This window comes from Chlorocebus sabaeus, chromosome 2 (assembly GCF_047675955.1).
Source record: "Chlorocebus sabaeus isolate Y175 chromosome 2, mChlSab1.0.hap1, whole genome shotgun sequence".
In the NCBI taxonomy this organism is placed as follows: Eukaryota; Metazoa; Chordata; class Mammalia; order Primates; family Cercopithecidae; genus Chlorocebus; species Chlorocebus sabaeus.
Window position 1 is genome coordinate 69,819,139 of NC_132905.1, and position 12,174 is coordinate 69,831,312.

General features: G+C 50.1%; 1 protein-coding gene across 1 annotated transcript in view; it reads left to right on the plus strand.

Annotated features, from left to right (window-relative positions):
- The window catches only part of URB1 (URB1 ribosome biogenesis homolog), a 79,301-nt gene that overhangs the window by 35,130 nt on the left and 31,997 nt on the right, over positions 1 to 12,174 (plus strand). Inside the window, exons 15-22 of the mRNA XM_037990628.2 lie at positions 225 to 344; positions 2,327 to 2,443; positions 2,892 to 3,030; positions 3,934 to 4,104; positions 5,180 to 5,376; positions 7,195 to 7,413; positions 8,577 to 8,756; positions 10,249 to 11,104. Of these exons, the coding sequence (XP_037846556.2) occupies positions 225 to 344; positions 2,327 to 2,443; positions 2,892 to 3,030; positions 3,934 to 4,104; positions 5,180 to 5,376; positions 7,195 to 7,413; positions 8,577 to 8,756; positions 10,249 to 11,104 (1,999 nt within the window). The remainder of the gene's footprint in view (positions 1 to 224; positions 345 to 2,326; positions 2,444 to 2,891; positions 3,031 to 3,933; positions 4,105 to 5,179; positions 5,377 to 7,194; positions 7,414 to 8,576; positions 8,757 to 10,248; positions 11,105 to 12,174) is intronic.

Genomic DNA, 12,174 nt, shown 5'->3' on the forward strand with positions numbered 1-12,174 from the left:
AATTTTTGTATTTTTAGTAGAGACGGGGTTTCACTGTGTTGGTCAGGCTGGTCTCAAACTCCTGACCTCAGGTGATCTGCCCGCTTTGGCCTCCCAGAGTGCTGAGATTACAGGTGTGAGCCACCACGCCTGGCCCTGTGGTGTGTGTCTAATATATAACTATATATTAATATTATATATGTAATTATATATATTAAAAATACATAATATTGTTTAAACTTCAGGAAGGCCCAGATGCAGAAATTATTGGAGGTGAACGATCGGTATTTTACTTACTAATGAAAATGTTTGTGACCAGTAGTCATTTACAACTGAAGTCATCGACTAAACTTCTGATCATGAAGGTGAGCATTTTCTACCAGTTTCTAACTCTGAAAAGCGTTTTGTATAGATCTTCCTTATGTTAAGTGTTTAGTTAACAGTTGTTGAATTCAGGAGGTACCGGGATTGTTTTTTGTTTTAAAATAGAAGGTTTTATGGCAGTTAAATTTATTGTGTCTTACACTTAGCTACATTTCTGAGAGGCAGCCTGGTACATTGGAGAAACTTTTTTTTTTTTTTTTTAGGTAGGTCGTTTCTAGCTTGTTGTAGGCTCACTAAATACTACATTTTGGCTTCTTGGTGTTGATTAGGCAGTGCCTCTTTCCTCCTTCTCAGGCTCCAGCCTTCTCCAGGGCTTTCAGCCTTTTTGCTTGAATCCATCACACACAGCACGTGGGTCATCAAAGGCAGTGGAAAATAATAGGAATTTATTTCCTTTTTTTTTTTGTCCTCGATACTCATGTTTCCAGAGCTGTGTCAGGTCTTATGATGGCAGTAGGACATCTAGTCCTCATTTCTGCTCTGCAGCAAACAGCTTGGGGGATGCACTATGTTTAGGGTACAGAGGTTTGACCTTCCGCTTGTATTTGAAGTGCTGATAACCTTACTGCACTTACAGCCTTCTCTCTTGAGCCGCTGAAAGAATGTGGCAGGCTAAGTTTTGACCTCCATAGGCTGCCGTTTCCTTCCAGGTAGTGTAGCTGTGAACCTGACCCCAGCTAGATTTCATGATCACTGACTGCAAACAGATGAAATTGGCACAGTCAGGTTTTCCTTCGGTGCATGCTGTTGCAGGGCTCTGTGCCGTGAGTCCTCTTAGACCCTGAGTTTCCGCTATCAGACCATTTGGGGAAATCATTTCATCACTTCTGCACATTCAAGTCCTGCCTCATATCAGCTTCTCTTCTGTTGGAAATAGTGAGTCTTGAGGTCTGAGTCTTGAGGTCCACGTTGAAGTGATATGATGTGACTGGCTCGTGACGTTGGAGAATTTCATACAGGCTGAGGGTTGAATAGCTATGAGGGGTCAAGTTTTACACATTTACCTGGGTCTTTGTGAAAATCCAGAGATCTTTGGCTCCTAAGTAGCAGCCAAATTTTTTCCCTTCTTTTTATTTAGGAAATGAGGATAAAGGATAAACAGCCATGAGAGAAGGGATCATATTGTCTTTTTTGTTTGTTTGAGACAGGCTCTTGCTCTGTCACCCAGGCTGCAGTGCACTGGTACAATCACGGTTCACTGCCATCTTGACCTTCCGGGCTCAAGTGATCCTCCCACCTCAGCCTCCTGAGTAGCTAGGGCCACATGTGCGCACCACCACTAACCCGGCTCGTTTTTTAATTACTATTTTTTGTAGAGACGGCCTCAACTATGTTGCCTGTGCTTATCTCAAGCTCCTGGGCTCAAGCAAATCTCACACCTCAACCTCCTGAAGTGCTGAGATTACATGCATGAGCCACTAGGCCTGGCCAGATTATATTGTCTTTGAGAAAGCATAGAATGATTTCATTGTTTCCCTCAACAATGGGGATATTATTTTGAAAGACTAACTTTCAGAGAAAAATGGGATGAAACTTTCACCCCCTGCATGCTCCTTGGGCGTATGGTGCTGGAGCACAATGAAATTGCTTGACCTCCCACAGAAAGTGGGTCCTGTAGGCTGGGTGTGGTGGCTTATGCCTATAATCCCAACACTTGGGGAGGCCAAGGTAGGCAGATCTCTTGAAGCTAGGAGTTTGATACCAACCTGGCCAACTTGGTGAAAATTTGTCTCTGCTAAAAAGTTACAAAAATTAGCTGGATGTGTTGGCGCATGCCTGAAATCCCAGCTACTCGGGAGGCTGAACAGGAGAGTCGCTTGAACCTGGGAAGCGGAGGTTGCAGTGAGCTGAGATCGTGCCACAGTACTCCAGCCTGGGCGACAGAGCGAGACTCCGTCTCAAAAAAAAAAAAAAAAAAGTGGGTTCTGTTCTGACTTTTTCACTGGTACCTGCTTCCTGGCAGATTCTGCAGGACACGGGGGTGTTTGAGCACACCTGGAAGGAGCTGGAGCTTTGGCTGGAGCATTTAGAGAACACCGTGGAAGAGAACAAAGAGACTGTGATTCAGTTTCTGGAACGCGTAAGCACATATTTCCCACATAAAGGAACATGCTCAGAGATAATTATATTAACTTCTTAGCGTAATCGAGGCATTTTTGATGCACCAGCACCGAAAGGCTTCTCGGCCTGACTTCCTTATTCTTGCTGAGACTTCAGAATCTTCGTTTTAGAATATGTAAAATAGGTATATATTTCAGCATGCTGTTTCATTTCCTTTTGGAAATTTGTTTTTGCACAGGGGAATAGGGGCATACCAAAAGTGATATTAAAAGCAGTGCTATACTAAAAGGAGATTTTTTTTTAAATTCCACAACAAAAAGTTTAGACCCAACTTCATAGTAAAATTATTCTAATTAAGGATTGAACATATTATGTCACTTCCCTTGATTTTGACCAGTGACATTTTTTGGCTTTTTCATTTACCTGTGACCATCTGAATGCTTTCTACTTGGCTCTTTAATGCCCAGATTTTATTGACATTGGTGGCGAATCCCTATTCATACACAGACAAAGCATCTGACTTTGTCCAAGAAGCAAGCACGCTGCAGGCCACTATGACGAAGCAAGAAGCCGACGACATGAGCATTCCCATCTCCCACATTGACGGTATGTTCCACTCTATCCCTGACATAGACGGTATGTTCCACTCTATCCCCCACGTTGACTGTTTGTTCCACTCTATCCCCCACGTAGACGGTACGTTCCACTCTATCCCCCACGTTGACGGTACGTTCCACTCTATCCCCCACGTTGACGGTATGTTCCATTCTGTTCTGTGCTGCTCAAAGGTCTGAAGACCAAGCCACAGTGACATGTTAAGAGATTGAGAACAAGAACTGCACTGATGCCCTAGGCCAAGTGCACACAGTCCCTTTGCAGCAAAGACCAGCCTGTTCTGGAAATGAAGTCTCCTTATGTGTTCATGTAATAGGAAACATTTGCTGTTTTATTTATGTAGTATTTACTGTGTGCCAGGTAGAGTTTTAAGCTCTTTGTAAGTCCTAACTCATGAAAATCTCATAAGCAACCCCAAAAGAAAAGGATATTATTATTCTCCTCATTTTATATAGAGATAAGAGCTGGGGCACAGAGAGGTTTAGTATAATAACTTGCTCAAGCTCATATAGCTACTACATAGCAAAGTCAGGATTTGAACCCAGACGCTCTGGCTCTGGCGTGTGCTTTAACCCTCACACTATTTTGCCTCTCAGATTTTGGCTTGTTTGCCTGAATATCTGGGTTAAAGTTCCTGGGCTTCTTGTGTCACTTGAGGAAACTTCAACCTTTTATCACCTCAGCTGAATATCCTGCATTTTATCAGACAAAGATATGAAAGATTTCATAGGCAATGTCTTGTCTGTTCAGGGTCAAACTATATTAAATGCTGCCCCAAGAGGAATGTGGCTTTTTTCTTTTTGCATGGATTCTGCTCCTGTCTCCCTGTGGGCATTTGCAGTGAAACCCTTCAGTGGCTGTCACATCATCTGGATTCTCCTCTTTCTGTCTCAGATGTTCTCGACATGGTGGATGTCCTGGTGGAGGGCAGTGAAGGCTTGGACGAGGAAATAGGGTTCACGTTAAATGAAGACATGATCCTGCTCACGTTCCCATTCAGTGCTGTGGTCCCTGCGGCCCTGGAAGCGAGGAATAAGTTACTCCTTGGGACAGACAGCGAAGCAGGTACCTGTGTATAGTCAGGATGTTCTGGCTGCATCTGGCCAGCTGGTGCGTGCGGGGTGGGAGGTGGGATTCCAGGGGCTGTGGGATCAGTTGCTGAGAATCCAGGGCAACAAGAGGTCAGAATCCCCAGGGTGAGAGCTACCCAGCCAGCAGAGCTAGAGCTAGAAGCACAGGGGTGGGGATCTTGGGGCTGGCTAGGCTTTTGGGAAATTGGTCATTTAAGCATGAGTCTGAAATAATGTGTTTGCCTGGCTGCCCAGACAGCCTCTGTAACAGTGGTGTTTTTTTGTCAGCATTTATTCTTGATACGTTGATGCAAAGGATGAATCCTTCATACTTGTTGGATTTTGCAGGCAACATAGACCCAAGGAAGTTCTCACAGATTATAGTAGTGTGATTGGTCGGGAGAACTCAGGCTTTGCTACAGTAACAAATAAGCCCTGACTTGTCAGTAGTTTTAGTAAATAAGAGTCTGTTTCTAGACCTTGCTATGGTCTAGTACAGGCCAGGTGGCTCTTCTGGTTGGCTGTCCTCCAGGAAGTTGGACAGGGATTCAGGCTGCTCCCATTTTGTAGCTATGCCATCTCAATTTGTGGCTTCCAAGATCACCATGGAAAGGGAAGTGAGGGTGGATAGTCAAGCAAGGGGTGTTATGGCCTGGAAGTGACTCACCAGGCATGTGGTCCCAGCCTACACACAAGAGAGGCTTGTGTGCTGAGGCAGAGTAAACGGATTGCTGAGCACCTAGCAAGTCCTGGTCCCAGGTGGCTTTTGCCTGGCCTCTTACATGCCTGGATCTTCACTCCTGGGCCTCTTTCCCAGTGAGTGAAGACCCAGGCATGTAAGAGGTCAGGCAAAAGGGAGCAAATGTCTGACTTTGCTCTATATGTTTAAAAAATCAGAGCCTAGTACAGTCTCTAGTAGTAGCATCTCCTTCCCTGTGGTTGTGTGTCCCCTCGTGGAGTTGCATGAATGTCTCAGGGTCTTGCGTGTATGTAGAAGAAGGTGGTGTTGGTAGGTCACAGAAGGGTGGGCCCAGCCAGCCTCTTCCCACATGCATCTCGTTCCTTTGCAGCGGAAAACGTTGTGACGTATCTGACGGCGGTGCTGACTGACCTCCTCCACACCCAGAGGGACCCCCTGGCTCTGTGTCTCCTGCTCCAGGCGTATGACAAGCTTGAGCCTCCATGCCTGGTGCCTTGCTGCCACCAGCTCTCACGGTTTAACAGATACTACAGCCTCTGGATCCCAGAGCAAGCCCGAGAAGCCTGGGTGAGCTGCAGCCACAGCTGTGGTCACTGCTCCCGTGCAGGGCTCTTCCCGGGGTCATGGCTGGCTGGGCCACAGCTGTGCGGTTGGATAGCCAGACAGCCTGCAGGGTGAAATTTCTTACCCTAAAGTCCCCTGCATAAGAGAGGAAGCTAAGTAGTATCCCTGGTGCTCAGCTAACATAACTGAATACACAAGACTCAGTGATGCAGCCAAAGTAAATTTCCCACTGGCTCCCTGATAATGATAATAGGTTAATTCCTCGTTCAGCCTGGGGCAGGAGCGTTGCCTTTTCCTTTTTTTCCTTACCTTGTTATCTGTGCATGCTTGTCTCCTGGCTGTCCTCTGTGGACCTTAGCATGGCCCTAGACAGACTGCTCAGCTGTGACACATGGCCCCTCAAGGCCTCCAGCAGGGTCTCTCCTGCTGAAGTTGGGGAAGGAAAGGAAAAAGTGTATTTTGTTTTGCTGGGGACTGCATTCTCGTGGTGGGATTCTGGCTCCAATGCAGAGTATTTACAGTGCTGTGGGGGGCACGGCATTTGTGGTATGCATTTTTGTACATTCATTTCATTTTAGCTGTGTTCGAAAAAGCAGACAGCTTAGACCCTCCTTGTCTTGTGATATTGGTAGCAATAGCCAACAACGATTGCATGTTTTCTGGGTGTTTTTTGGAGGCATACCTGGCCCTGTACTAAGTGTACTACATGTATTTTTGGCGGTTTAATCCTCACTGCAACTCTGAGAAGTAGGCCGGGAGTCTCGCCATCCTTTATGCACATAGGGAAACTGAGGCACAGAGCGGTTCCAACACCAGTCAGTGGCGGAGTCAGGATTCGGCCCAAGCATTCTGGCTCCAGAGCCCTTGCCCACAACATTGTTGCCACCTTCCCCCACACGGAGGCCACAGTGATAGCCAGACAGCAGCTTATGTGGAGGTATTAGAGGTTCCGTCCTGCCCCTCTTGGATGCTCGGAGAGGTTCTGTCCTGCCCCTCGTGGATGCTCGGAGTGGGTGTCCACCTTCTGTGGAATAAGACTCAGCACTGGTTCTCACCCTCCAGGGTGTGTCGGAATTCCCCAGAGGGCCTATTCAAACTTGACTGCTGGACTCCAGCCACACAGTGACCCGGCAGGTCTGGGTGGAGCCTGAGAATCTGCATTTCTCATGTATTCCCCTGGTGCTGCTGCAGGCCTGGGGAACACTGGCAACCACCGAGTTTCAGGGCATGTTACAGCCTTGGGTTGTATTAGCCTAAGGAAGTCAAATGGAGTTATACAACATAAGCCACATGGAGTAAATAAAGGAGGCAGCTTGGTAGTTACGTTAGAAGAAGTGAATAACTTCAGTTTGAGGCAGAACGGCTCCAGAAATTTCTGTGTTCTGCCCATCTTCTGTCCTTCTAACAACATATTCAACCCGGGGCTCCTGGGGAAGGTCTTCCAAAGGCCACTTGCAGAGCGGGCTCCTCTGTAGGCTGACTTCCCCCTTTCTAGTGATTCTTGTGATTCACATCCGGCCTCTGTCACATGTGGCTCCTGCCTGTGGGACAGGCTCCTGCCTTATTCTCCAAGGGGTGTAGATCCAGCATGATTTGGGCCTTCACATGTGGTCAGCGGAAATGCTCTAGGAAAGTATGCATGACATGGTACCAGAACTTACTCTACTGAAGTAAAATGCCACGCGATCCCGTATTTGTTAGTCCTATCCCAGCACGTGCTTCTTTGTGAAATGTCCGTTTGTTGTATGTTACCCATGCCTATGACTGTTTTCATCTGTGGTGATGTCTTTGTCTTCTCCGGCCTTTTGCTGTCTCCCTCAGCTGCTTCAGGCACAGGGTAGCCCCTTGCCCCCTGCCCTTCCCTCGGCCTCCTCCTTCACAGCCCTGCTGCAGGCAGCCTACGAGAGCCAGACGCTTCGGGACAAGCACATCCAGGCGCAGCTGCAGGCCAGCATGCCACGCCTCCCCATGCAGCAGGTCCTGCGCGCGGCCAAGCAGGTGCTGCTCTACCTGCGGAGCACCGTGGAGAACTTCGGCCAGGTCAGCGTTGCCCCATCCTCCACACGCTCTGGAGCTCTGCCACCAGAGAGCTCAGCCTTCTCTCAGTCGGGCCCACAGCTCAGCACACTCTTGCTCCCTGGAACTCACTGCAGAGGCAGTTTAAGTGCTGTTCTGTCCAGACCTCAGCTGCAAACTCTTCATATCCCTCAACAGCTGCAGATGGGAGTCAGGTCAGCCTGACTTTGTTTTCAGTGCAGCTCTGGTCAAGACAGAGCCCTTCCTATGGTAGACTGCGTTGGCGGCCCTGCCGGGCCTTTGTTTTTTTGTCACCAAGCCTGGAGTGCAGTGGCGTGTCATAGCTCACTATAGTCTTGACCTCTCAGCCTTTCAAGTAGCTGGGACTATAGGCATGCACCACCATTCCCAGCTAATTTTTGTGTTTTTTGAAGAGATGCGTTCTCGCCATGTTGGTCAGGCTGGTCTCAAACTGCTGGGTTCAAAGGGATCTGCCTGCCTCAACCTCCCACAGTGCTGGGATTACAGGCATGAGCCACTACACCCAGCCCTCCCTCTTTCTTTTTTTTTTTTTCTCCCGAGGCGGAGTTTCGCTCTTGTTGCCCAGGATGGCATGCAATGGCAGGATCTTGGCTCACTGCAACCTCTGCCTCCCAGGTTCAAGCTATTCTCCTCCCTAAGCCTCCCTAGTAGCTGGGATAACAGGCACGCACCACCATGCCTGGCTAATTTTTGTATTTTTAGTAGAGACGGGGTTTTGCCATGTTGGCGGGGCTGGTCCTGAACTCCTGACCTCAGGTTATCTGCCTGCCTCAGCCTCCCGAAGTGCTAGGATTACAGGTGTGAGCCACCGTGCCTGACCCAGCCCTCCCTCTTAAGTTTATTTGTGTAGTAGCTGGCTGATGAATTTCTCTTCCTGATGTGGTTCAAGGGATTTTTAAGTTTTGAGGTGGGCCTGTCCCTTTCAGTTTAGGGACACCTTTGTGTTTCACCAGGGCTTAGGGAGACACATCTCTTATTTGAGAAATGGCATTGCGTTGACGGGTGTCTCACACACTCTGGGAGGAGTTGCCATCTCAGCCTGCCTCCCGAGTCTCCTGTTGTGAAAACATGGGCCCTGGAAGTCACTGCCTGGTGGCTGTGAGCCCTTCTTTTCCCTGCTGAGGCTCGTGCTCTTGTTCTCACAGCTGGGCAGAAGCGTGGGCCCGCCCCTCCTGCAGCTCTTCCTGGATCTCCTCAGGCGCCTGGTTGTCCACTGTGAGCAGCTGGATGCCCAGAACCAGCAGAGATGTGAGGCCGCCCGGGCCGAAGCCGACCTCTTCCTGGACATGGAGTCTGTGGCCTCACTGGAGTTGGCCAATGATCAGGTACTCCCACAGGTCGCTTGTTAGCCTGTTCTCAGAGTCATGGGTAATGGCTTTCACTTCACTTCTGGTTAAAAACAAACTTGGGTCCATTGTGGGAAAATCGGGAAATGCAGAAACTACAGCAGAGATCGTAAAAACTTCCTAGCACCCGCCCAGTGTGCGATTTAATTTGGGCATTTCTCTTTCCAGTTGCTTTTCTGTGCACCGTCACCCTCCCTGCAGACAGCTTTCTCTCACGCTGTGTGAGGTGAGCCTGCTGAGAAACAGTGTGAATAGCTGCAGCTTGTGTTGAGTGAAAGGTGGGCAGCGGGTACTGCTCTTCACAGGAAATACACACAGGAAATAGACCACTCCGAGAAGCAGCAGCCTTCCTGTCCTGTTGGGAGTCTTGGGGAGCAGACTGTTTAATTGGGGCCAGGATGACTATTTCTCTCACAGTTTGCCATGTAACCTGTTTTCCCAGGTTCAGGAGGCAGATACGTTCCTTGTTTCACAGTCTAATTGAAATATACACTTTTTTCCTTTGAGTTCCGAGTTGTCTTTCTGGGAGGTATTTGCTTGGGAGGGACCACCTGTTAGCCAGTCAGCGTGAGGCAAAGCATTCTCAATATGTAACCGTGCTTTGCCATTTTTAACTGGTAAAGCTTGAGTGGAGACTGTGATAGGCTCCTCTTTCCTTCCCTGAGAATAAATAAGGAAAGAAAATTTCTTTCTGTCTCTGGGAACTGGTGGAGTGTCGCTGGTGAGGAATCAGTTCAGCAGGGCTGTGCAGAACAATTGAATGAAATTGTTCTCTAATCCAGCAAGGGTGCTCACCTGCGTTCTGCTCAGTGTTTACTCAGTTGGCCAGGTCAGAACTAGTTTGGGGGTTTTGTGGGGTCACTCGAGGCCCAGTCTCCTCCTGACAGTGGAGACAGGATTACTTTCAATTCAGGATCGTAGACACACGGTGGTTTAATCCCAACCCACTTTTCCCAGACACATGGTCTCATCTAAACTGACTTCACCCCAGCTGTAAGTAGACACCCCTGTCCCTCAACCAGATTTATTTAGGAGGGCAAGGCCACTGAGGAGAAGCCAGCAGCTGATTGCTCTTACTCACATGGTGGGGTTTCTGCACGGCCCGCCCCCCCACACTGAGTGACCATAGAGAGCCCTTTTCCTGTGCTGGAAATTCACCCAGGCTGGGTTCTTCAGACACATGCTCACAGATGTGGGTGGGGCACCAGCCAGGTCACAGTCCAGTCCTGCCGGGGCAGGTGGAGTGCCTCAGGCGATTGTGGTACAACTGGATGACAGGCTGGCTGGGCTTGGCTAGGATGCCGTGGGCACCCCGAGGGGGCATGGAAATGCGGGCTTGAGGATGGAATGGGTTAGGAGAGGGGCCTCTGCTCTCTGTCTCGCTAACAACAGTGAATACTTGTGTGGCAGCTGCTGTCCCCTCTTAGCCCTGGGCCTTGTGTGACATCGGTGCCTCGTCACTGCCTTTCAGACGCTGGAGGAGGTGCTCGTGGCCGTCCTCAGACACCCCACCCTGGAGGGCTGGTTCCTGGCCCTGGAGCAGCAGGCCCTCCCGCCACACTCGCTTAGCCCTGTCCTTGTGAAGCTCCTGGCCACCCACTTCAGTGCAGGGCTCCTCCAGTTGCTGGCGGCGAGTGCCCCGATCCTCCGGAACATTGGGCAGCTGGGCCTTCTGGCCAGGTACTTAGAGGCCATCACCCAGAGTGTGCTGAAGGATCTTCAGAGCAGGAGGGAGGGCCCGGCCACATCACCACCAAAGACACCGCTGCAGCTGGAGGCCCTACAGGAGCTGCATCCATACATGGAGGGTGCCCAGCTCCGTGAGGTCACCCTGGCCCTGCTGAGCCTGCCTGAGACCCACCTGGTGACCCAGCAACCCACGAAATCCCCCGGGAAAGAAAGACACCTGAATGCTCTTGGGAAGACCCTGGTGCAGCTGCTGACCTGCAGCCCCCAGGATCAGCTGCAGAGTGGTGGGCTCCTGTGGTCCTCCGAGTCTGTGAGAGGCCTGGGGGCTCTGCTGCCCGCGCTGGCAGTGGACGAGCTGGACACAGTGCTCCTCCACACTCTGCAGAGAGACCCCGTGCTGGCCCCTGCGGTTGGGGCTGATCTGCTTGACTACTGCCTGGCCCGGCGCACGCAGGCGGCCCTCAGCATCGCTGCCCTGCTCCTGCAGGAGAGCTGCACCCACCTGCTGTGGTTCGAGCAGTGGTGCCTGCAGGCTGGCCCAGGGCTCGGCCTCCAGGGGGACCTGGACGACTTCCTCCCCCTCATCCATGTGTACCTCCAGTGCAGGATGCAGAGCCACTTCACACGCCCAGCAGGAGGTAAGGGAAAGGCTAGCTTTGGGCAGCTGGGAGTCTTAAGTTGCTCGGGCTAAGAAGGTGAACTGCATGGCCGTTTTTAAACTCTAGAAATTCAGTTTCTGGGATGTGGGTTAGTTTCCAGTGTCCAGCACAACTCTGAAGATGGAGAAAGATGGAGTAATTCTCCCCAGTACCCTGTCTCCCTTTAGTCTCCGTACTTCGTGGCCTGAGGCACAGCCCCTTGTGCCCCATGAGGTCTGAGTTCCCCCACATGAAGCTGGCGGAGTTGGGTGCAGTAGCTGGGGCTATTTAGGACTGTCCTGTTACATTGAAGGAGTTCTTGGGCACCAATCCATCCCATGTCCCAGGGTTCCCCGCCCTCTGGGGAGATGTTGGTGAGTTGATGTTGAGTCGAGGCAGCCTGGGTTCAACTCTCTCTTCTGTCTCCATTCACTGGGTTTCAGAGCTGAGACACTTTTTGATTACCCCAAATTTAATATAATTCCCTTTTGTTGAATGTATGGATGATTTTTATTCACCACTTTGCCTCTGTTTCGCGTAACTCCATATCATTGATGGCAGAGGTTTTAAAAAGTAAGACAGCGCCCTGCAACTAGGATTCTTCTAGTCAGTGGTGATTGACATACCAGTCCTTGGGCACTTAGTCCGTTTAACATTGATATAACGGAATACCTGAGGCTGAGTAATTCATAAAGAAAAGAGGGTTATTTGGCCCATGCTTCTGCAGGCTGTCCAGGAAGCATGGAGCTAGCATCTGCGTCTTGTGAGGGCCTCAGGCTGCTTCCACTCATGGTGGAAGAAAAAGCGGAGCCAGCTCTGCAGAGATCACATGGCCAGAGGGGAGGCGAGAGGCACAGGAGGTGGCAGGCTCTTTTTAACACCTGGCACTCCGGGAGCTAATAGGGTGAGCCAGAGCTCATTCACTCTACCACAAGGACTGCACCAAGCCATTCATGAGGGACCTGCCTCCATGACCCAAACACCTCCTATTAGACCCCACCTCCAACACTGGGGATCACGTTTCATCATGAGATTTGGAGGCGACAGACATCCAAACCATAACAGCTACC